The sequence below is a fragment of the Delphinapterus leucas genome, chromosome 1 (assembly GCF_059928025.1).
Source record: "Delphinapterus leucas isolate spDelLeu-1000000601 "Yukka" chromosome 1, BTC_Dleu_Yukka2, whole genome shotgun sequence".
NCBI lineage: Eukaryota > Metazoa > Chordata > Mammalia > Artiodactyla > Monodontidae > Delphinapterus > Delphinapterus leucas.
In genome coordinates, this window is record NC_143129.1 from 101,708,500 (window position 1) to 101,734,423 (window position 25,924).

Sequence of the window (25,924 nt, forward strand, 5' to 3'; positions counted from 1 at the left end):
CCCTTGAGGCCCAGACTCACAGGGCCTGCCTAAGACTGAGGCTTGGTCAAGTTAATGAATGCCCCTCTGCCCTCACCACAAACCTCACACTGAGTAACAATCAACAGCAGTCTATAGCTCGGCAGCGGGAGGGTGCATTGAGCATGAAGAGAGAACTTCTGTGACACATGCATACGAAGAATACTGGAAACAAAAGGCCTAATCGCCTGTCATGCCTATTCCTAGTCATAAATACTACTACCTCAATATCTACTGATCTCTACTCACAATGTCAAGGCTTTGATCAAAAATTTCAAGAAACACAAAAAATAGCAAGCAAAATAACTCGTTGTGAAGAGATAAAGCAGTCAACAGAACCAGACCAAGATGCTGGCCCAGATAATGGAACTATCAGAACTATAATTAATACATTAAAGGATCTATGGAAAAGGTGGGGAAAAATGCATGAATCAATGCGAAATTTCAGCAGAGAAATGGGAAGTACAAAAAAAAAAAGATTAAATGGAAATGCTAGAAACAAAAAACAAGGCATCAGAGATGAAGAATTCTTCCACTTGGCTTATCAGCAGACTGGACAGAGCTGAGGAAAGAAATCAGGAAACTTTAGGCTAGGTCAACTTCTGAAAGCAAGCATATCGGCAGCTCAATCTTTAAAAAGCAAGAAGCATCAGAATGGTTAAGAGCACTACTTCTGAAGTCAGAGTATCTGGGTTCAAACCCCAGCTCTACCATTTACTAATTCTGTGACTGTGAAGTTGTTTAACTACTTTGGACCTCAATTTTTTAGCCATCATTTAAACAGGTAACAGTAAAAAATGTCATAAACGTTATAACTGAATTAATATACGTGAAACACTTATCACAGTGCTTGTCACATTAAAGCCACATTGATATTCCCATTATTACTATTATTATTAATATGAATACCTTATAATATCTAGTATTCCCAGTATGATCTATAGCTCTCAATATTTGGTTATATGCTACAGCATTCTTCAACTGTAAGTGCTACAAACTAAAAGTCAAAAACATTCTTCATAGAAGTTGAAAAAGCAGTTTTTACATTTCCTTATAATTTAGGATAATTATAAAATTAGAAACAAGTAAAGCACATTACTCACCCACACATAAAGGAACAAAAATTTATAAATTTCTCAAAAATCATTATAAAGTATTTTGAAAATGTCTTAAGTTTTATCATGAACCTTGTATAATTTATTCAACTATATATAGATGCATAAGATAGTTTAAGTATCGTCTATACTTATCTGATACCCAACTCAAAGCAGAATAAGAAATAGTGAATAAATGAGAAGGCTGAGTGAGAAAATCAAAACCTGAGAACAAGGTAAGGTTCTTGCTATCCAAGCAATCCTCTCAGATTTAGTTATTTTAAGATTTTCCTTGGATAGTTAGATCACCGTAAAACTACACACTGGGACCTTAATAGTTTTGTAACACTGAAAATAATAATTTAATTATATTTTGAGGTATGAAAGACCCATTTGAAGAATATCTCTGCAAGGTGTTATAAAACCAATAAAAACATTGTTTATGATTTTTTCTATGCTCTGATAAAGGACTGATATGGTAAGCTATTTTTAAAATTTTGTTTCAGAAAACTCTGTCTCTATTCTGATAAAATATTGTTGTGGTGTTGCAGTAAAACCTGACAATGAGAATCTTTACCCACCCTGCCTTGATTTCATGAGATTTTATAACCGAATTTAAAAGTCAATTTCAGGAACGACATTAGGCTACATATTTAATAGGTTTATTTTTTTCTCTGTATATGTGGTTTTTAAAGTTTTTCTTTCTTAATTGGAGGGTTTTATTATATATATGACTTTTATTCTAAATAACTGTAAATTAGTTGTAGAAGAAGGCAAGTATTCATGCTAAATAAATATAAATTTTAAAATTTACTGATTTATTGATCTACATATATTAGTGCAAGAAAAGGGTAAACCTCTACTGTATACTAGAGCAATCAAGTTCCCTTTTAAAGAGGCTTAGATATAGCATGGCAATTTTAATACTCATCAAAATGAGATTTTGATTTCATTTAAACTTTAAGTAAATTTAATTGTCATTAAAGTGTTATTTTATTTTTAGCATAACATAAAACATGATTCTACCTGAAATAATACTTCCTCTTCTGAGGTGGTAGAACATCATGTTCTCTTAAAGCATTGTGATATGAGATCTTTTCACCTAAACCTGGTATCATGATTGGAAAATTACTTAGTTACAACTATGTAGGCAAACTCATGTGAAAAAAGTCTACTTCTAGTTCTCTGCTCACCTATTATATGTCAAAATAGTGTTCATGAGGAATGTCAATTTTGCTGCTCATCTTCAATATCAGTAAATGTTTCTGATTATGAATTATCACTTAAACTACATGGCATAAAATTCCTTAGAAAATAAAGGTAGCATAGAGAATATTTAAGGTTATATGATTTACACATCAAATGTGACTTGATTAAAAAAATTAGTTGCTAAAAGCAGCCTCCTCGTTTTAGGCTCCTATCTTTAAACACTAAATACTAAAATGTATTTTTAAACATTTTTTTTTTAAGTGACCACTTTCTAAGGACATTTTTATAAAGAAAACTTCTTAGGATATAAAAAAGAAACCTGATCACTGAAGCAAAATATAATAAATGTGAGCAGAACATTTGGCAAAAGAAACTTATGAAATGGATTTTATTTAAGGTCTATTGAAGGAAAAAACAAAGAAAGGGAGAAAGAACCTGTAAATTAAGAGGTATGAGACATATCAACCAAATACCATTGATCTTGTTTAAATTCTGATTTGTAAAACCAACTTTAAAAAGAATTTATTTAATAAGGGACATGTGAACACTCACTGGACATTTGATATTAATAAATTATTAATTTTTATAGGTCACAATGACATCAGATTATGTTGAAAAGGGGGGCTTTTATGTTTTAGACTCAACTGAAGTAGTTATGGAAGAAATTATACTATATCTGGTATCTGCATTAAAACAATTCAATGGTGACAAGTGTAACAGATGAAACAAAATAGGCCACATGTTAATAAACATTAAAGCTGGGTGATGGATACATGAAGTCCACTAAACTCTCTACTTTTATATACATTTTCCACAATAAAAAAATTTTTAAAGGTCTACTGGTAACTAAGCTAACAGCATATTTACAGTGGTTGTTAGACATTAATTCAAAATCAAAGAAAGGGAATCATCAACTTGAGTTCCATGAGACAGAAAGGGGAAAAGAAACTATCAACTATCGATTAATTAGCAAGAATTAGAAAATCCTTAGAATCCTGATATTTGTATAAGTTGTTAAACTAATGAGAGTTACAGTGAAAAACCCACAACTCCACTACATTCCATATAACCCTTTACTGTAAAGAAAAATTCTCAGCACAATGGAATCGAAATCTACATTTTTAAAGTAGAAAAAAACACTATAGAAAAGCAAAAGTCATCACCATAACCTGGTAAGTAATGTCTTTTGGGAAGGGAAGGGAAAAGTTGATAAAAGTCTAAGACATTGAAAATTTTTAATGCTATAGAAAAATACGTAACTAATGGAAGCCTTTTTCTTAACCAAGGAAGTACTTTACAAACATATGCTATGACATACTTTATAAGAAGTAGGACCAAATGAGTGACTGGTATGGCCTAAAACATTTCTTTAACACATAATTACTTTGCTAATACAAAGACATTTGCCTTTAGAGTTAAATGAGTTTCCTCTATGTCTAAGGGGGAAAATGGTTGTAACAGCTTTGGTAGAAAGTATCACTGAAATTAAGAATTTTAAGACAGTGAAGTAAACATAAAATAGAAGAGCATAAAAACAAAGAAAGCAAACATTAAGATACTAGGGAAAGAATCACCGTGTAGTAGAAAATACTTGGATAACAGGTACTTCTAGGCTCTTCTGCTACTCTGGAAAGTAAAAAACTCCCTGGGCCTCCTATACTTTTCCACCTGTAGAAGAGGTCCGACTGGCTTATTTCTCTTTCTAGTCCCACTTCATGAGCCTACATATTCCCTTTCTTCATTAGTGAAAAATCCTTGACTTTCAGCAGAATACCTGGTTGACTGGAGCAAATATGGCATTTGCAACTGGACATGAACATGTGACAAAGGTTGAGCCACTGAAATATCAGTGAAAACTGTTGTGTGTTAGCGTCCAGATAAATCTTCTTAAAAGACACTTTACATACTTTTTCATTCTGGACATTCTGCTGCTAGGGATGGCTGGAACTCTAATAGCCACTTTGGAAATAAAGTTTTATCTTGTTTAGGCAATCACTAATTTGGGGTTTTTCTAAAACTTGAGAAAGAACTTAATCCTAGATGGTACAAAACACATTGTTTACATATACCATTCTACCATGAGATTAGTTACTCAACGATAAATAAGCAAATGAAAATAAATGCTAGAAGGAAAAGAACCCTAGAAGGAAAGGTCACATATGGTATTCCTACCATTTTCCTACTAAGAATAGGAAGGGTTTAATGTCCCCCTCACCCTGCCCCAAATGGGGTAGTTAGCATGGTTAGTTTAGGGAGGTTAATTCCATATATTCATTATTCCTTCATTATTTCATTCTGTAAACATGTATTAAGCATACTATGCACCAAGTACTAAGGTGCCTGAATAAGACAGAAGAGATCCCATTTTAATAAAGTTTACATTCTAGTAGAAAGGTAAAAGGCACCGGATATTTAATGAGGGAAAATATACAAAGAGCTTAGCTATTCTCCACTGATGACACATTTTCACCAACAAAAATATAAACCAAGTATAATTAAGCTCTTATTTAAAATGAAGGTGTTGAATAAGAACCAAAACTATTTAACATTTGTTGCAACTAGATCAAATGTTTCTAAGAACCTTCATTCATGAAGAGAAAGAATGTTTTATCTATCTTTTAATTCCATAATGGAAAAAAACTCTTGACATTTCATAACATCTTGAAACTTAACTTTTACATAATGCAAAAGAACACAGAAATGACTATGACAAAAACAAAAAGCAAGTTTTGGTAACAAAATTACTCAAGGAACTTAAAATCTAATTGAACCTTCAGGAACAGAGATAATCTAGTCATATAAAGAAATCGTTGATCAGTCAACAAAGGGGCTCAAAATTTGTTGTGTCTAAATAAGACAAAAAGCCAGATTATGAAAAGGCCCAAGCAATTTCCAAGTCTGCCAAGGCTTCAACGAGAACACATTTGTACTCCCAATTAGCTGATAAAAATTAATATTGGGGGAAAAGTGACTGTGGATGTGGAGGTTAACATAAAAATGTATACCTGCTAATTAATCTAGGCATGACAGACAGTGGTTCAGAGCTAGACTGCAAATCTGTAAGATATAACACAAAGGGAGTAAACTGGAGGAGAAAAGGCCTAAAATTAAAAGAACAAGCTACCTGAGGGCAGAACAAGTCATGCATCACTGATGTTTTCCTTACGTACTGATGAATATTGACTAATGGCTTAGAAAACAATGGTTTTAGTAATTTCCTCAAGGGATCTCTACAGATCAAAAGAATTACTTTCCATAAAGAGATGGTTTAGGCACTTCAAATATGAATCCCTTGAACAAGACATTTCACATAGTAATTTATGCAATGGAAAGCCATAGTGAAATATAATGTATTGTAATATAAAGTAATTGTAGCAAAACTGTATGTAGGCAAACCAAGATACGGCCAGCACATATACCACAATATGGCATAATTTAGGAAGAAGAAAATATAAAATATAATATAAATATCGCATATTTATAATAAAGTATGATTATTTCAATACAAGTTAAGACAGTAGAGTGCTTTTAACATGTATATTAACATGTATATTAACATGTAATATATTGAAGGGTGTTAATATTACAGGACACATATATCGGATTCCCAGAGGATTAAAAATAGTTATTACATATATTGACATTTTATTATGTTTCAGTATGCCTTTTACACTTAAGTGGTGACTAAACCAATAACCGTCATAATCTGCTGAGTATTTTTGATAAAACTGAATTTAATTTAAATTTGAATTTAAAAGTCCACGTTTTCATATGAAAGTATACATGTCACAAAAACTGGTGGTATCACCTAACGTCATTGTTCAATCTCAATAGAGATAAAAATCAAGAACAGCAATTCTCTCTGAAAATGGACCTTAAAGGACAGAGACTAAGTCTATTTAATTAATAGGAAATAAAGCATAGATGGTATAGGTTCTTATTTTGGGGTCCAAGACCTATTTCAAGAAACCCAAGAAAAAACTTAAGTTTTATATAAAATTTTGAAGTGTTGGCTATTATGAGATTCTCAAATGAGTATGATATTTAAAGAGGAATCAGTACACCTACAAGTGAGATGATCTTATCGTTGCTGAACAATTTTATAAGACCTTAAGTTATTCAACAGCAAACACCTGGATAACAGTACTGCATCTTCACAGTTACACTGGATAGACCTCTTTCCATTGCAGTTAAAAACAAAAACAAAAACAACCAAAGGTGACACCAAAAACCATCAACTCAAGAGATGTAAGGCTTTTAGAAAACTATATGGGATCTTCTACCGCAGTCAAGACCAAAGGAAAATCATGATACAGTTTCAGCATAAAATTAAAAGAGAATGAAAACATGTTTCTTTGGATATCCCCTTTATAAACCTCTTCCTGGTTTCAAGACCTAATAACAAATTAAGTAGAACATCTCAGATATTCCCTCTCGGAATTTTATGGGTGAATCCCAAATGCCACTCCCCCACAGAGTGGCAGGAAACGCGTTTCTCCCAATTCCAAGAAAGTGGACAAAGCTAAGGTGTGTAAGGACAAAAGACTCTCTCCATCTGTCAAAATGAGGAGGGGACTTGTCACTCCGGTTTGACGGAGTGGGGGGAAGTGGGAAAAGGAAGAGGGGACCTAAATCTTAACTGCTGCACGTGATGGCCTCGGCTCTTAATAAATGTAACCGTGCCAGATTGGTGTGGATATGAGAAAGCAACTCAGCAGCACAGGTGGTGGCAAAGGCAAGAGCTGAACCTCCTGGTGAGGAGCTACGTGGCATTAAGCAAACAGTGCTTCGTCTCCCCCACCCGCTGCTTCCGCCCCAACCCTTTTCCCCTTTGGTTACCAGTTGCTCCAGATGCCGTACAGTAGTTCAACAAAAGCGAAAGAGAGGTTCAGGCACAGGAAGAAAAACAGGTTCCGAGACGTCTTGTCCGACAGGATAGACCTAAGCATGACACAAGTAGGGAATAGCCGGGAAAGTCAGAGGAGTGCCGGACCAGGAGGTTGGGTTCCCCTTTCAGGACCCTCCCAGTCCACCCGTTCCTGTCCTCACACGAACGATGGTGTCCCTGACGCTCCCTCCCTGGACCTCAGGCCATCCTTAAGTCTGGGCCTTTTCCCCTTCTGCCGGACACCCCATTCCCGCAAATACGGCACCCCGCACCTAAACCAGCCTGAGATCTTGCCGAACAGATTGAACTTAGGTGGTTTGTATTCATCGTCCTTGATGGACAGGGGCAACATCTTCTCTGCCCGGCGAAGGGCCGGGTCTACTCCCCTCTAGTAGTGGCTCCGTGGGTGATGGTAGTGACAGTGGTGACGCCTCAGATGGGAATCTGGGAATCCCGCTTGCCCCGGGCCGCGCGCGGCTTCGAGACAGACAGACTCAGACACACACCAGAGAACCCGCCGACTTCCGGCCCGAGCCGCGCAACGCGTCCTGGGACGGGAAAGGGGGAAGGCGGGGCCGAGGGAGGGGCGTGCGCAGTGGGGCGGGGCTTATGACGAGGGTCGGGTTGCGCGAGTTTTGCTGGGGGCAAAAAGAGTTGGCAACTATTAAGTGGTCTAAAGGGCCGACTTGGAGTGGAGTCCCGCCACCTGGACTCAGGAAGAAAATCCTGAGATGGCCACCCACAGACCGGGCTGGCTGGGAGGTTGTGAGCCCACTCACGCCCACTCCGACTGCCTACCATTCTTGTTCCCGGATGCGCTGGCGTCCAGCGCCTGCCCTTTCGCCATTGCCCCTATTAGCATTAAATCCTGGTGCATTAGAGAGCAGTGCTTAAGAATCCAGGCGGCGACATATTCTCTCGCCGCCAGTCCGCAGGAAGCGCAAAGAATGGTTTTGCTGGATGAACTCCATAGGCGCCCAAATCCTAGTAATCCACCCCGTCCCGCCCCCGAAAACAGTGCCTGACCTTTCTGTACTGCCACGCAGGAGGCAATCAATAAATGTCTTCCGAAAGAATGTTAAAGGTATTTAAAAGAGCCTTTTAAAAGGAGATCCTACGAGACCGTGTTGAAATTGAGGTTTGGTTAAGGCATTGCGTCCCCGACAATCTCAATCCGTTCAGAACCCAAAACTCGAGTTCCTACACGTCCCCTTCACTTCCAGGTCATCCCGGAGGCCGCCGCCGTGGCTCTAATTCTCGTGAGAACCCCATAACCAGTTTCAGGGAAGTGCAGGGAAAACTGACTCGTTGGTGGGACGTGAGGGCTTGCGGAGCGCCAAAGGCGAGCCCGGCGGGCCAGTGCTGGGCGCCCACGGTGGTTGGAACTCCTCTTCCAACGCCTCTCTGGGAAATTGTTTGGGTAAGGTCAGGTGGTCCATCACCTGAATGATTAAAAGTTGTTACCCTGGGGGGGAGAAATGGGGCAAAGGAGGACCGGCTTTTGGAGGTGGGCTAGAAACTACAAAACCGAGCTTCTTGGGAACGGCTTTTTAGTCTAACAGGAAGTGGAGCGTCACCGAAAGGGAGGGGCGGCCACCCGGGACTGCCCTCTTCTTCAGGCTCTCTCTTTGTGGGCAGCGTTTCATCCAGGTTATCAATCCAGCGAGTAATGCGGGGTGAATGCACGCTGATGGGTTTGGAAAAAAAATGAAAAATGAGCAAGCGAGACCCCCCTTTCGTTTCATCGTAACCAAGCTGGAAGCAAATAAATCGGCTAGGTCCCACTGCAGTCTTCTGCACTCGAGGTAAGGAAATAGGAAAATGCTCTCGTGTTAAAAATCTTTTTGCAGTGAGAATATATGTGTTTTGCACTCCTTCTTGGAACTTTGTGAGTGTGTGGGGTAGTGATTCTGTGGTTTTATTTTTGAAAATAAAATTTATTCTACAATTTTTTTTTAAATGTTCGTGTTAATTAAACTGCTGTGTAAAAACAGCTAGATTTCAGAAATTAAGTTCTGGAAAGAGTATTTTGTCTTTGTCTTTCTTGGCGTATATTTCATTATTTTAATTTGAACATAGAAATATTTTCAATTCGTAACATTTACTTATATTTTTAGGAAGCTTTTATATTAGCCATAGACTGAGTTTTACTGTACTGCACTGCTGGGGAAACGTTAAGTGGGTACAAACTAGGTTGAAGATAAATATTTCCACAGTGATTGAGTGTTTCTCCAAAGCTGCTTTATTTCAGTATGATGTAACTGGGAGTGGGGGTGGGGTGTGTATATATGGAAATAACTAAATTTCAGCAACTGGTTTCCAGCGTTCTCTTAACTCATCCAGGTCAGCTGCAATCTGAGCCTGTGTTTTTGTATTCTGCCTTTGAAAATAAATTCTACATTTTGCCCTATATTGCTGCAGATGAGAAATTGTTCACCTGGGTTATGGAGAAATCTGCAATACCCTTTTTCAAATAGTTTTGAAATAAGTTGGAGAAATTGAAGTTTAATTTCAGTTACAGTGGTCCTGGAACTCCTAAATTCCCCACTGCTCACTCCCCAGAATATAAGATAGCTATTCCGGTGAGGGCCTTCTTTCAAAAAGTGGCAATGCCACTTCACATCTTTCATTCTTAGACGACATAATTACCAACTTCAATACTAAATATTTTATTAGAAATATAAATTGGACACTAAATCAGGAAAAGTGCTATGAGTGGAAAATGTTTGACATGTCTCACGTGATTTGTCATCTTGAAATAATGTTTGTCCCATATATGTTAACCAGTATATGTTGTCATATCAAAATTAAAGTTAGTTTCATTCATTCAACAATCATTTAATGAGTGTCTACTATGTGCTAAGCTCTGTGCTGGGCACGGGGTGGGGGAAGGGAGGTAGGTTAAAAAGCCTGATAAAGTTCTCTCCCTGGAGGAATTTTATGGGACGAAGAAGCGGGATGTGAGGAGAGGGCAAATCAGTTCAGGATTTTAGAACTAAATGATATTTAAGATGTGCACAAGAGGTGCTTTTGGTGTAGCAAGGAGGAACAACTGTCACCTGATGAGTCCAGATACATGCTAAGCCATCCCTTTACCCCTTCAGTAACTTGAATCGTGAAAGAATATAAGTTTGGAAAATCAAAAATGATTCTTCAGGTCTATTTAGGTGGTCATTACAGATGCAGTATCTTGCTGGTCTCCAATCAGTTCTGAATTCCTTCATATGTTATGGATTTATAAGATCATAAAATAGGTAGATATATTAATGAACATTTTAAACCAATAAATGGATTTCTACCCTGAACTTTTAAATATTTGTTTAGATCATCTACTAATTAATTGCATTAGGTTAACTGTGCAGACTATATGGGGGAAAAATCCCTAACTTCTTAGACATGTGATTAAGGACTGTGAGAAATGAAAGCCAAGAAGATTAAGGGGCAGAAGCTCATCTCCAGCCAAGGTTCCAGCTCCTTTTGGGCAATAGTAAGGAATAGGAAGGATGCCATCTGTCATTCCTCAGTAATCAACGCTGACATTTACCTGCAACCCTATTTTAGACCCTGAGTTTTTTTAGTACTTCAAATTGAATGCCTTATGAACCTTTAGTGAAAAAAGGAGTTTTGATGGTAGATAAAGCTACAGATACTGAAAAATCTAGAAATTGAATACAAGTGCAGGTTGCTAATGCATTCAGAGGTCTTGTTCCATGGCATATATGTTCTGGTTTCAAAAGTGTAAACACATTAGATCATCAGCATGATGTGAGTTTATTCTGCTTCTGGATACCTAAGAGAAAGATGAAAACAAAAAATATAGCAATGTTAGCACCAACCTGAGAGGTAGCACCTACCTAATTGCCTAAATGTAGTTTTTAGAACACAGTATAGCAAATTTTAATTTCTAAAAATAATTCAAAGCCTATGGACGATAGCATTAAAAAGCATTTTTTTAAAATTTCCTGGTGATTGACAAAAACATCACAGAAAATTCTTTGATTTCCCTTAATAGTGCCAAGAGAGCCTGTTCCTATCAATTACTGAAGCCATAAGGAAAATTTTTTTTAAAAATTAAAACTTTACCATAATGAGGTAAGTACCAGTATTTTTTTTTTACTTTTTAAAAATTGTGGTAAAATACACATAATATTTGCCATCTTAACCATTTTTAAGTGTACAGCTCAATAGTGTTAAGTGTATTGACATTGTTGAGCAGCCAATCTCAAGAACTTTTTTAGCCTGCAAAACTGAAATTCTATAACCATTAAACAACAACTCTCCATTTCTCTGTTCCCCGGGCCCATTGCAACCACCATTCTACTTTCTGTTTCTATGAATTTGACTACTCTATATTCCTCATGTAAGTGAAATCATAGAGTATTTGTCCTTTTGTGCTGGCTTATTTCACTGAGCATGATGTCCTGAAGGTTCATCCATGTTGTAGCATGTGTCAGAATTTCCTTCCTTTTAAAGCCTGAATAATATTCCATTGTATGTCTATACCACGTTTTGTTTATCCATTCATCTGTCAATGGACATTTGGGTTGCTTCCATTTTTTTGACTATTGTGAATAATGCTGCTATGGACATAAGTGAAATACCAGTATTTTTATCTGAGAAAAATTGTTTCCTATAGAGGTTTTTTGTTTCCTTGGAAATAAGAGTTTTTACTTGAGCCAGGGTCTGTTAGAAAATACTGTATTGCCTGTTTTAGATCTTATCCGTTGAAATAGTATTCCAGGTTATAGTATAAAGTCAATACCTACAAAGTTGAAATATTCTCGTGGACTAGAACAAAGCTGAAAACAGAGACTACTTGAAAGACACTAAAAATACAATGTAGGTCAAGTGTGAGAGTCGGGAGTTTGTTTGGACCCACCACTCTTTCTGTGGCTCAGGAAACATCATTTAATATTCTCAGTCTCAGCTAGCCCATCTACAAGATGGGGTGGATATATTTTAATTCCCGTGTCTCTGAAAGTTTGAAACATTACTGATTTGAGTTGTTAGGTAACATAAAGAGGGAAGAGGTCTGACAACTTCCATTACTATTGCTAAGCTCTGTGAGGGCAGGAATTGATGGTCTTGCTCATTACCATCCCTAGTGCCTGACAGTGCTGGGCTCGTGCATGGTAAGCACCTAGGAAGGTTTATGGACTGACATAACTACTATGGATATTCTGACCTTCCTCTAATAAAGTTAGGAAGCTCATATGAATTAAGATTACGTCTTTGTTAGGTTTAATATCTAAAGCTATTTACAAATCATAATTCATGTGTATGAAATCTGTTTCTCTTAGAGAAACGATTTTGCAGTGTGAGTTTATTGCTGAAAACCAGTGTTGTATAAAAGGAAGAGGGTTCCATAGAATATTCCAGGTTTCTGTTGCCCAACAATCTTGCCTCCCCTCCATCTTCCTGTGACTAAAACAGAGAGAAGTTCAAGTGAAAAGCTTCAGTGTCCTGGAATGGTAAAAGTAATGTATTTGCAGATGTACTTGGCTTCTTTTTGACCCATTTCTGGAACTGATTTTGCATGGCACTGTACTGAGCTAAAAATGTTTTTCTATTTCTAGGCTTTCTTCTTAGGATGCATTGACTCCTTGGATCCTTATAAGTCGTGGATGTTCCTCTTAAGAATAAGGCCATTCCTTCTCCTGCCCTGATATATGCCCATAAGTTTGGTCATCTCCAAACACCACCATCATCATTATCATACAATGAATTGTCAATTCCTGGAGAAAGATGCAAGACGAGAAGGAACTTTCATCTAGCATAATTCAGACCTGTGCACTTTGAGGGTAGAGAAGGCCTCACTGCCTCAGTAACAAATAGCTGGATTGAAGGACACAGTGCTTTAAGAAGCCTTTATACATAATATTTATGTTATTTCCTCTTAAATCAATGATGAGAAAGCAAATCTAATTAATTGGTAGTAGCTGCCTGAAGAAGTATTGAGAAGCAATTTGATGCTTTGTACAGGATGCTTAGGAGGGAAAAACAAAACGCCAGGACTGACAGGCAGCCTTTGCTACTGATAACAGGGTGAGATTAGGGAGGGAGGTGGAGACACAGGTACTTAGTGTCTGACGTCTGTTTTAAATGGTGTCTTCGGTGTTTATTTGAACCTGATTTACCTGTAAGGGAATGGCTCACTCAGTCTTGCTGCCAGGAGAAGAACTTGCTCTAATTTAATGCGACCAGTGCAGAAATTCTTTCCTTAACAGCTTGAAGTGAGAAATGACCTGTTGCAGCAACTTCTGTTTTTCAAATGCGATACTGTAGGAAATTCAGCTATTTATCAATATGTTTTAGCACCTCTGTTTCAGAACTATAGACTCAAAATGCAGTCTATAGTCCTAAGCTTTCTAAATGACAGGACTTAGATTGGCTACTGATGATCATGTATATGTTGTTAAAGTGATTTTCTATTGACAGTATATGTGCATCTGCATCAGTTCAGGCAAATTCCTTATGCCTGGACCTTGGGTTCTTTATCTATGAAACAAGGAAGCTGGCTTAGGAGGGCTCTGAGGTCTCTTTCAGTTTTCTGAGTTTATGATGTGTTTGTATCATAAGGCATATAGATACTGGGGCAGTTTTGGAGACATTGCTTTATCCTTCATTGAGCGTAATACATAGCAGTAGGGATTTCAGGGGCCACCTGGCTAGCAGTGTTCGTGTTCAAGGTAAAATATATGTAGAGCAGGGCTTCTCCACCTTGGCATCACTGGCATGTTAGGCCTGGATAATTCCTTGCTGTGGGGCCTGTCCTGTCCATTGTAGGATGTTTAGCAGCAGCACTGCCATCTGCCCACCAGAGAGCAATAGCATCTCCTAGCCCCCGTCATAGCAATCAAAAATGTCTCCCGACTTTGCCCCATGTCCCCTAGAGAGCAAAATCGTCCCTGGTTGAAAACCGCTGGTCTAGGAGATGCTATGTAACCATATCAAAATAACTAAAAGGATGTGCTCTCTACTCATGAGGAACTAAATAAGTTAACATATGTGCAAAAGATATCATCTGGGGATCTTTGATTTTGCACATGATTAGGAGAAAAAGAAGGATTTTTGTTTTGCTGACATTTACTGTGTTTATCAAAGTCACATTTAGTTTACTATAGGCATAGATGGAAGAAGGGCAGAAAGGGGATAGACTAAGAACTGTCAGATCCCTTTTGGAATGAGGCAGGGTGCCAGGAAATATATATATCAATAGATATAATTTTAAATTAAATAATTTTAATTCTTGGTTCTTTCTAAGTAAGACATAGGTTATCCAGATGTATTCATTTTCATATCCCCCCCATTCAAAACTCAAAGCTGTGATTTAGCTGATAGATTCTTCTCTGGACAAAGGACAGAAGAAAGCTATAAACTGAAATCCAGATAGCTATGAAGTCATCATCACTCTCCATACTGTTCTAAGGCTGTTTCCAGTAGGCCTACAATAAAGTTCCAGACTTTAGCTATTCTCAAAGTACAGAGATGCCACTTGCACTGCAGTCTATAAAGTTTTTGTTCTTCCTTTTCTATGTAGACTACAAATGTAACATACTTTTATCAGGCGATATCATTTAATAAACACTACATGAAATATTTACATTGTCTTTCCAAAGATATAAATTATATCTCTCAAAACATTTTTGATACAAGTAAAATAGGGGATTAGAAGCTATCTGAAAGAGGAAATTTCTATGACAGATAAAGTGGGGTAACTCCCACTTTAAAGTATAGATAAAAGTGAAACAGTCGTTCACGATTATCTTTGACAATGTATATTTATAGTAGGCTATAGAGATGAATCTTCATTACTTTTTCTCCACTAAAACTGCCAGGTAGCTATTAATGTCTGTTTTAGAGACTAGAGACACTGCTATGTAAGTTTTATAGTATGTTACTCCTACTCAGCTGAAGAAAATGAATATAAAGATCTTAATCAGGGTATACTTTAATGCAGTTGTCAGGATTCTTAACTCTGAGTGCTTATAACCAGCCATTTTTATGCAGAACTGAAAATATGTTTTATGAGACCTGCTTTTGAGTCAGTATTAGAAGGATTATCAAGGCCTTTGAACCAAGATTATTAATTCATAATGGTTTCTCTTTGGTTTACCACATTAACAGTATATGTTGTTTTAGTAAAAGGGTGTATACAGTGAAAAAATTTGTGCTCTCAAACCTTAAATCACCATCCTTGAAAAGTAATCATGGTAAAGCTGAAGTTACTTCAAAAATAATTCATTTTGTTCGTATCTTAGAGTGAAGCTATGATAAAAGGAGAAACACAAAATTTCTTTTCTTAACAGAACAGGCTGCAGAGAAAGTCCAGGAGAGAATATCCTTGAAAACTCTCCAAAAAGATTACTGCAAGGGAACATTTCTTTTCAAATCTGGACTTTTGAAAAGTGAGAGTTGCTGAATGACAATGACCATTCCCTTGTCCTTATGAATAAGTTCTTCCTTTGCTTGCACAGGCCTCAGCGCATTATCACATCATGGGGTGTGTTCCCCTGTAAGCCTTGCAATTCTCCAGTCCCCACTTCTGTGAACTTTAAAGAGAGATGTTAAAGGCATGGTCTATATGGCCTCTCTATGTCCTTGCTGACCTGTACAGAGAAAAACTGTTGCTACAGTTAGAAAACACGCCTCACAATGTGAAACAACATCAGGGGAATGTGACTGTCACTTTAACTCCACCACTGCCAAGTTTCCTCGATGAAAAACAGAAGACTGATCGGACATCATTTGGATAGCCAAGTGAGATTTTGTTTGGAACCTAATCTGTTAGACAGGAAGATTTAGACTAGTCTTAGGATTGTCTGTAGAATGGTGGCCTAGCTGCAGATGCCCAACTGAAACCACAAGGTGCAAAATCAAGAGCTTACATACAGACACAGTGCACTTTTTCATGAAGGAAACCAAAATAAACTGTACAGAAGCAGTGTTATACAAGGAAGAACAGTGACAATGGCTTGTACAGTTAGCACACCACAGGTGTGAGTTAGCAGTGAGAAGTCTTTTCCAACTTGATATTATTTATCTGTAATAAGGAATAGATAAGGGTATCTGTTTATTGTATAGCCTGAGAGGAAAAATGGTATTAAAAGTAGTAAGAGTGGATAGACCATGGGTCAGTTAAAGTCATCAAGAATAATAATACCTCATTCTTTCTGGTTCTGAGAGATCTATTTTTTTTTTCTTAAAGATATGTTTTATATGTCTAGAAACTCCTGGTTGATTTTTGTTTTCAGTCTTTTTATAAGTAAATTTCTTTAAGCTTTCTTTTTCCTCATTTCAGGCTTTTGTACTTGAGTAGAGTAGTAGAATAGATCTAGGAAAAGTGCTGAGATGTATTTGAAGGCTCAGCTGCCAGCATAGAAAATGAGGCCATCCCTCAAAACCTTGTGGAGGCTTGTGGAGGAGTAAGTAAAGTAAGTAAATCAAAAGCAGAAAGAGCAGAAGAATCAAACAACAGCAGCAACTGAAAGCCAGCAGTGCTCCAAAACGAGGCAGTAGGGGTGATAATGAAACTGTATTGGAAGCCAAGAAATCAGAGTTCTGGGTATCTGTAAAACAGTATGAGATTTAACCTTTCCTTACATTTGTGACTGAGTTTTGATCAGACAAAAAATTTTGACCAATAAATCTCCAGGCCACATCCCTTGGTTTTTGTTCGCCTACTCTTCTGTAGCCATCTCAGGCGGATCCTGTAGGTATAGTGAGGAATACGAGAGTCCAGAGCTGATGACAATACCTGGTGATCCTCATGTTCTGTGACAGAGGTTGCTTTGGAAGCTCAAGAGCCCTACCTCAGCACATCCCACATTTGAAACTGGCAGTACACTCCCCAGCCCACGATGATTAAAAAGCCTGGGCTCTGGCAGGAGTTTTTTTCCTGGATAAAAGTCCTAGATCCATTACTTCAGTTGTTTAGTAACCTTGAGAAAGTTATTTAACCTCTGTAAGCATCCAAATACTATTAAATGGGAATAATAATAATAGTAAAATATAAACAGGATTCTGTTGCTCCCCTGATCAAAACCCTCCAATGGCTTCCCATCTCACTTAGAATAAAATCCATACTCCTTACTCAGGCCAACAAGATCCCCCATAATCTGGCCCTTGCTTATCATGTCATTCTGATTTATTCTCTTCGTTACCATCATGCTGAATTAGCTTTGAGTTTATTTACTTTGTTACCTGTTTGGCCCTACTATTTCTTCTGCTACTAGCAGCAGAGACTTTGTCTATCTTATTCATTGCTATAGTCACAGAATCTAAAACAGTGCATGGTACAGCAAGTGCTCAGTGGTTATTTGTTTAATTTACTGAGTAAGCACGTACTATGACACGCAAAGCACATAGTACAGGGCCTAGAATGTAATAAACCCACTATAATTGTTTGCTTCTGCTGCTATTACTATTATTTCATATATTAGGGTTCTGCATATGATTTCACTTGGAAAGAAGTTTGCTACCAAAATGTAAGTTTAAAGTTAGTGTACTGAAATATACATATATCAGAACATCAAGTTGTACACCTTACATATATACAACTTTTATGTGTCAACGATATCTCAATAAAGCTGCTTAAGGAATTAGTATACTACCAAGAAAAATATAATCCCATCTGAAAAAAATAATCTCAGTTCCAAATGTTTAGTAGTGAAATGAGGGCAAATTTTAAAATGCACTGCTTAATTCTTCCTGTTCGGTGTGTATATAACCCTTTGTCTGCAGCTGCAAAGCGAGCAGGCCCAGAAGGAAAGGTTTATTCACTGTACTTTTCATCTAAGGCCAAATCACCTTATCAAAGAGGCAGGGTGAACTGAACATGAGTCAGCTAAAAGATGATTAACCTTTCTCCTCAAAAAAGCAAAAACAAAAACATGGTAACTAGTAAGAATGCTAAGATTCTGCATTTTATTTCCATTTCTACTCCAGGTGTTGCCACATCTGCAAACTCCCTGGAAGAGTGATGGGGATTCGAGTACTTCGTTTCTCTTTGGTGGTAATCCTTGTGTTACTGCTGGTAGCTGGGGCTTTGACCGCTTTACTTCCTAATATCAAAGAAGATAAGATGCTCACTTTGCGTAGGGAAATAAAATCCCAGGGCAAGTCCACCCAGGATTCCTTTACTCTCATAATGCAGACGTACAACAGAACAGATCTCTTGTTGAGACTTTTAAATCATTATCAGGCAGTACCATATCTGCACAAAGTGATTGTGGTGTGGAACAATGTTGGGGAGAAGGGACCAGATGAGTTATGGAACTCTCTAGGGCCTCACCCTGTCCCTGTGATCTTCAAAGTACAGACAACAAACAGGATGAGAAATCGACTCCAGGTCTTTCCTGAACTAGAAACCAATGGTGAGTTGCAGCTGGGTTCTTAGTCTGGCAGGGCTGCAGCTAACCAGAGCTGGGGGTGGGTGCGTGGCTTTTGGGCCTTCTACTTGTCTTAATTGTCTGGAGAAAATAGAGAAATTTAATCATAAGAAAGCATTTTGGAAAACTTAAGGGGCAGTTTCCAAGATGTCAAGAAGCAGTCTCCTGGGGAAGAAATCGCATATTATCTTGCAACAATGACAAAGAGGTTAATATTGTGAAAGAAGATATGCTATGATTACATATTACTGCATCACAGAAGTTAGTAAAATGCCATTTAACTTATGCTTAATGTATTTTTTGCCGCCTCATTTTCCTCCCACTCAGCAGTTACATGAGATTGTAATTTGCTTAAAAGAACCTTGGTTTTATTTATTTATAGGTTCATTAGTTTCTAGGATAATGGATGATAAATACATGATAATTTCCCCCTCAGGAAATTATAAAAATCAATTACATTTCAAGTAAAAACTTTTTCTGCTAGACAAATCTCTCCAAGAATACATTTTTTATTTACTGAATTTCATTCAGAAAATACTTCATTTGAATGACTTATAAAAACACCACTGGGGCTTCCCTGGTGGCGCAGTGGTTGAGAGTCCGCCTGCCGATGCAGGGGACATGGGTTCGTGCCCGGTCCGGGAAGATCCCACATGCCACGGAGCGGCTGTGCCCGTGCGCCATGGCCGCTGAGCCTGCGCGTCCGGAGCCTGTGCTCCGCAACGGGAGAGGCCACAACAGTGAGAGGCCCGCGTACCACAAAAAAAAAAACAAAAAAAAAACCACTGTATCTTATAACTTTTTTTTCATTTCCAAACTGTTTGATTTAAATTTTTTTCCTTTCATTTCAGCGGTGTTAATGGTAGATGATGACATGCTAATTAGCACCCAAGACCTTGTTTTTGCTTTCTCCGTGTGGCAGGTAATGTTGCTACATCCTTTATGAAATCATCAGTATAAAGTCTGATCTAGTGTTTAACCAGAGCAGCATGGTTTAATGTGAGAGTCACCCAAACCAGCGTAGACAGTATTTATCTAAAAGATAGATGAATTTGTCATAATCAGATTTCCTGAGCTCAGTTAAGCTAATCTGAAAGTTACAGTATCTTTTATCTGTATTTGATTTATATTTGGTATGTTGGAAAGAAGAGCTAGAACTGACTTCCAAAGAACAATGAGGAAACGATCTGGTATATGATAGAGCAAAGACTAAAATCCAGAGGCAGTTTCGCCTGTATCTCAAATGAGAAGTGTATTTCTGTATTAATATTGCACAGAACTTCCTTTGAAAGAGACAATTTATTACATCCATAAAATTTAAGTCTGATTCTGAGACCATTGTTTAAAAATTAATAATACTGATAATAATTCTGCATGGACCATTGTGGTGGCAGTTTCCTCCACCCCCACCCCCTTAAATTCCAAGCTGGGGTAAACAGGCATAAATTACCTGGTATCTATAAAAACTCCTTTTTCCTACTGAATATGTGTTAATAGTAGACAGCTTTTACAAGTTGCACTACAAGTACCTGAAACCAGAACTGCATACAAATACTTTGAAGCCCTGTCCAATAATTAAACACTGTGCTACCCAATAAATGGTCTAATTTGCACTATAGTAACTCTCCTTAATTAGCGACTTGGGATGTAAGAACATTAGGTATTAATGGTAAGTGGTCACAGTACTCTGCAGATATCATCATTCTCAAAACTTCAGTTTTCAGCTTCATGCCTAGTGTACTGATCAACAGATTTTTTCCATATCAGCAGTTTTTCCAGCCCTATAAATAAAAGCTTCCTAGGCGAAAAGTTCTAATGTAATACTCCAGCTATGAGATTTCTATTTCAGGTAAAAAATCAATTTCCTGAAAATATCAGGGTGGGGGGAAATATGAGAACTGCAGTTAATTAGAACAAGTAAACCATAATTAAAGATGGATAAATATGACTTTAGGTTTTATTCATAAAACCATCAAGAACAGTTTCAATCCATTGCGCAAGATAATTTGACTCCTAAAGTTCTGTCCCATCAGTGCCCTGCATGGTGTAGTGACTTGGGGCCTAGAGAGAAGCAAGATTAGAGCAGACAGGTATCTGTGCCTTTGCACTCACCCATCACCTCCACTTGCAGTGCTTTACCTTTTCCACCTCCGTTCATCCGTGAAATCTCTTTCATCGCATAGATTAAGTGGCACATCTTCTCTGAAGGCTCCCAGCCTTTACACCCAACCCTTGACATTCCCCTTTGCTTCCCAGCAGCACAGTTGTCATCCTGTCCTCGGTGCCCCTCTGAGAATTGCACAGCTGCATTTACAGCTTTTTCACAGTGTGATAATTCCTGGTTCACATATCTGTATCATACCCTCTCTAGACTATGCGTTCTTTGAAACGGGATTTAACCCACCCTGACTTGTGTGCGTGTGTCCCTAGTTTAGTGTCTGTTCTGTAAATGAATGAAACTCAAGTTATTTGTGAGATTGAACTAAACCTTTTAATTCTATAAGTTCATATTTCTTTTCCATGATTCTCTGCTTTTCTTTGCTGATTTTTGTTTTATTTTTAGTCACTCTCATCCTACTATGATTGTTTCAATACTATCCTTCAAAGATCCTGACACATCTCATATATCTATATATATGTCTATATCTATCTATCTATCCATCTATCTATATATATATATATCTTTGAGCAACATGGATTTGAACTGTACAGGTACATTTATACTCAGAGTTTTTCAATAAATACAAACCACAGTACTACATGATCGGTGGTTGGCTGAATCTAGAGATGCAAATCTGTGGATACGGAGGGCTGACTGTAAAGTTATAGACGAGTTTTCTACTACGCTCGGGGGGTCAGTGCCCCTAACCCCTGCATTGTTTAAGGCTCAACTGTATATGTGTGTGTTGTGTATATATGTGTGTATATATATATTTTTTTCTTATGTTTTTAAAAAAGAGACACCCAAGCTGAAAAGAGATAAAAATAAACATCGTTTAAAATCAATGGTGACTTTCAAAAACATTGAAATCAACATGGAAAAACAGTAAAATGATACATGTAAATCCATAATTTTATATACGCCTAAGAGATTAAAACAATTTTTCAAAATAATCACATTATATCTTCTTATCTCCTGTAATAAATATCATTCATACAGTCAACTTCTCTTATAGCAAACTCTGAAAAACCAGACTCTTTGGTAACTCGAATTTATTAATATTGGATAATGTGTAAATTAGGAGAATATTTGTGAGGTTAGAAATTTTGTTAGAGATTTGGTTATGATGAATTGACCTTTAAACTTATCAGTACATAGATTTATGAATTTGTCTGGAGTTAAAGGAAATTGAGATGTAGAAGCCAGGAATAAAATAACATTGACAAATCAGTTTAATTCTTTCTGTAGTAAATCATTGCCTTTCACCATGTCAGCTTTAAAGAAATGCCACACTTAATTGTTCTTTTTCCATCTTTTCAGCAATTTCCTGATCAAATTGTAGGATTTGTTCCAAGAAAGCATGTGTCTACTTCCTCTGGTGTCTACAGTTACGGAGGTTTTGAACTGCAAACACCAGGGTTTGGAAATGGTGACCATTACTCTCTGGTGCTGATTGGAGCCTCATTCTTCCATAGCAAATACCTTGAACTCTTTCAGAGGCAACCTGCAGCTGTCCATGCTTTGTTAGATGAAACGCAAAACTGTGATGATATTGCCATGAATTTTATCATTGCCAAGCACACTGGGAAGACTTCGGGGGTATTTGTGAAACCTGTAAACATAGACAATTTAGAAAAAGAAACCAATGGTGGCTATTCTGGAATGTGGCATCGAGCTGAGCACTTTCTGCAGAGGTCTTATTGTATAAATAAGCTTGTTAACATCTATGACAGCATGCCCTTAAAATACTCCAACATTATGATTTCTCAGTTTGGTTTTCCATATGCCAACCACAAAAGTAAAATGTGAAAGTAAAACAAACAAAAACAAACCTCAAAACTGCTTGGTATTTGAGTAGCTTCTTCATGCTATGGTCAGTTTATTTATTTATTTATTTTTAAGCACATCATGAACTTTTTTCTACTCCAGAAGTCTCTACAAGGGGGAAAAAGTGCTTAGGGCTTCTAGCATATAAAATTTACAGGCACTTCAAAACCCAAGAAGCTGGTATTACCCAGATAGGTCTTCCTGTGAGAAGTTTTCATCCACAGATATGATTCCTTGGTCAACAATTTTATTGTTTACATCCTGAGACCGTTCTACAATTAAAAAAAATTTTTTTAATTGAAGTATAGTTGACTTACAGTGTTGTGATAATGTTCTACAATTTTTTTGACTCCTGGCACTTGCCTTAAGGACCTTTAGCAAGCTGTTTCCAGGATCAAAAACTCAGGACAAGTATTTCTCAGCTTTTTCATTAAAGGATGATTATTTTCATTTGAAGCCTGAAATGCCTCTTCAACAAAAGCTTGTGGTATAGGGAAAAGCCATGTGAGGAGAGAATAGTCTCAATCCCATACAAAAACGAGTGGAAATTTTGTGACTATCAGTACTTCCCTTGTGGTCCTTCCAACCAGCCCTTTCCAGGACTAACTTATCCCAGCATGATTTTGGTGTAACCATCTGCTTTTATTTCTGTGGATATCTGTTGTGACTGGGAGGGTTAATTTTAGTAGCTAAAGGATGTCTAGTTGTTCACTTGATTTTTGTGAACATTTACTGCATGGATCACAAGTGCAGCCTCTGTTTCTTACATGCAACTTATATGCAGTGAGGAGTAAATGTGTTACTAGATTCAGGTCGTGCATTTTGTCACTGAATCTGACTTTGAGATTGCACATTAATTCTTAGATTTTACACAAAGTATGTATTGTTTAAGAAACATGTATAAAATAACTCTTTTGAAAGAATGTTTAAGTAGGAACTGGCAGAAATTACAACCCTTACTATCAAATGATCTTTATTGTTATAAAAGCGTAGGTTTATCTCCTGGATACTAAAACGTGTGTATTACACACTAAGTCAAGCTCTTGCATTCAGAACTTCTTCCCTCCACACAGCAAAAGATCCAGAGATCATTTCAATTACATAGATACAGGAAAAAATAAGAGACCTGAGTCATAGTAGAGGAATTCCACAGGGAGTCTGCACCAACTGATTGTTAAGTTGCCCACTTCCTGTTATGTGAATTAGTATCTTTTCCACACGGTGTCTGTGTTTGGTCCTCGTTCACTATTGGTGGAAAGGAATACTCAGGCCTCTTTCTGCCACCTTCTCCTCTTCCTATGCCCCCTCCTGCTCCCATTATGCCGTTATATTCTCAAAATTGCAAAGCTATGAAAATAATCATGGTTAATGTTCCAACAATGAGGTCTCTGTGCAATTAGCTCAGTGTATATTGTTCCTTTACGTGGGCATGTGTATGTATCTTAATGCCATCAGAGAAAGCCAATAGAACTCGCAGCCTCACTAAAAATTTATAGTGTTAATTATCTGCTTTGTCCAACCTTGGTAGTGACATTTTGCCTCTTGAGATTGGCAGATAAATAAAATAAACTTTTACCATCCAGATGTTCTATGTTAATTAAGCAGACTCATGCTTTCGTGGTCGGTATTTACACAGATTTTCAAATATTCTCATATTTTGTTCCGAGTAAGATTAGAGGTATTAGCTACATTGCCCGTGGGAAAATATTCTCAGGTTTTCTTTCTCATCTTGCATTCTTAAACTTATCTTCAGCATCACTTAAGTTGCTCATATCATATTTTTCAGACCTTATAGAGCAAATATGAAAGCAAAGTGAAGTTCAGTCTGTGTTACAAAAACTCTTGCATTGATTGAGGCTAGACATATACTAAAACTCTTTTTCCCTGCACCCTCTTATTCTTGCTCCAAATGATCTGGAGAAGAGAGGATGCTCAGGCTTAAAGCTACATCAGAAAAGCAATATAGCTTAGGGGTTAAATGTGCCAGTGGAGTCCTTGGGCTCAAATCCTTCCTGCATCTCATGTATACTTCACCTCTTGGAGCTTCAACTTCCTCGTCTGCAAAAATGAGAATAATATCTACGTAGGGGTTTGTTTTAAGGAATAAAGGAGATAGCTTGTGTAAGTATGAACACAGTGCCTTGCCCATTTTAAATGGTCAGTAAAGGAAAGATGTTGGGGTGTGTCATTGACAGTAAAGGCAGTTCATTCTACTCAACTCACCTCTCAAGCAACAGAAAGGCCCCCGGACCCACCAGGTGCGATATTTGGGAAATTGTTTCTACGTAACAAATGTTTCTACGTAACAGTGTTTCTGCATAATCGTGGCAATTTTCATCTCATTTTCTTTATTTCAAATGCCCTTTTTCTAGTTAAAACAGTACATATTCATTCTAGCAATTTTGGCATATTCAGACCAGTATAAAGAAGAAATGAAAAGCCCCCAACTGCATTAACGATGGCTAAACATTTTTGTGTCTATTCCTCCTGACTTTTCTAGGCATATATTTTAAAAGCATGATTTTTTTGGTATTTCATTGGATGGGTAAACCATAGTTTATATAATCAATCATATTGCTATTCTGTTTGATAATTTCTTATTATTGTAACAACATTTGGGTAAGTGTCCTTGCCATTAACAGATCTCTTTGAGCCTACCTATAATGATTTCTTTAAAATCAAGTCCAGCAAGTCTAATGCCTGGATCTATCTAGTCTTCGTATTTTTAGGGGTTTTAATACATATTGCTATATATCCCCAAGAAACATTGCCATAGCTATAGTATTACCACATCTGAGAGCACCTGTTTCTCATCAGATTCCCAACATTGCGTATTATTTTAAATTTTCTTAATTTCTTTTGCCATGCACAAACGCTGCAGAATTTGGAAGGACTCTGGCTGTGTTAAGAGCTCCATGTTGAGAAGACTGAAAAAGCAGGCAATCAACTGTCAAATGAAAGATTCCAGGACAGTGTAAGCTTCAGGAATCCTGAAATGCTTCCAGAAATTCTTTGCTCCCAGGCTTGAGTATAGGCAATGAATTGTTGGCTCTTTGCTGGTCCCAGGAAAAAAGAACTTGGAAGCAACAAAAAATGCTCACAATGGTTCCTCTGAAAAAGACCTAGGGCTTTGACCACAAAGTCAGGAGTGGATTAGTGAATGTGTGTGTGTATGTGCACACCTACGTGCACGTGTGGTGACAGTGGGGAGGGTAGGAGGTAGAGGGAGTGGGAAGGAAGAGGATGGAGTGGAGGACAATGCTGTGATGGAAGAGGAAGACGGAGGTGCTAAATTCATTGGTAGCTACGAGGACATAAATGGTGAGATCTGATCATC

The 25,924-nt window shown here is 37.5% G+C and overlaps 2 protein-coding genes across 13 annotated transcripts in view; one reads left to right on the forward strand and one right to left on the reverse strand.

Annotated features, from left to right (window-relative positions):
- SLC30A7 (solute carrier family 30 member 7) overlaps positions 1-8,416 on the reverse strand; it is an 82,632-nt gene extending 74,216 nt beyond the window's left edge. Inside the window, exons 1-2 of one of the 5 annotated variants that reach the window (XR_002646109.3) lie at positions 7,482-7,758; positions 7,161-7,262 (exon numbers count right to left, since the gene is read on the reverse strand). Coding sequence is in view for 2 of the 5 variants with exons in the window: in XM_022584216.3 (XP_022439924.1) it covers positions 7,161-7,262; positions 7,482-7,561 (182 nt within the window). In the remaining 3 variants the exon portion in view is untranslated. Of the gene's footprint in view, positions 1-7,160; positions 7,263-7,481; positions 7,764-8,235 lie in introns of those variants that run through there. The other 4 variants (XM_089918977.1, XM_022584217.3, XM_022584216.3 and 1 more) reach the window with 4 other exon arrangements.
- EXTL2 (exostosin like glycosyltransferase 2) lies at positions 8,186-25,723 on the forward strand. Of its 8 annotated transcripts, none has more exons than XM_089919010.1 (6): positions 8,902-9,014; positions 11,222-15,969; positions 17,652-17,696; positions 18,157-18,584; positions 19,451-19,521; positions 22,081-25,723. In XM_089919010.1, the coding sequence occupies exons 3-6, from the start codon at positions 17,662-17,664 to the stop codon at positions 22,567-22,569; spliced, it is 1,023 nt and encodes a 340-aa protein (XP_089775136.1). In that variant the 5' UTR covers positions 8,902-9,014; positions 11,222-15,969; positions 17,652-17,661; the 3' UTR covers positions 22,570-25,723. The 8 variants fall into 8 exon arrangements, with proteins under 8 accessions (XP_089775118.1, XP_089775108.1, XP_089775136.1 ...); XM_089919008.1 differs by having other exon boundaries at positions 11,222-11,301; positions 12,786-17,696; XM_089919003.1 differs by lacking the exon at positions 17,652-17,696 and having other exon boundaries at positions 11,222-11,301; positions 15,519-15,617.
- The last annotated feature ends 201 nt before the right edge of the window (positions 25,724-25,924 follow it).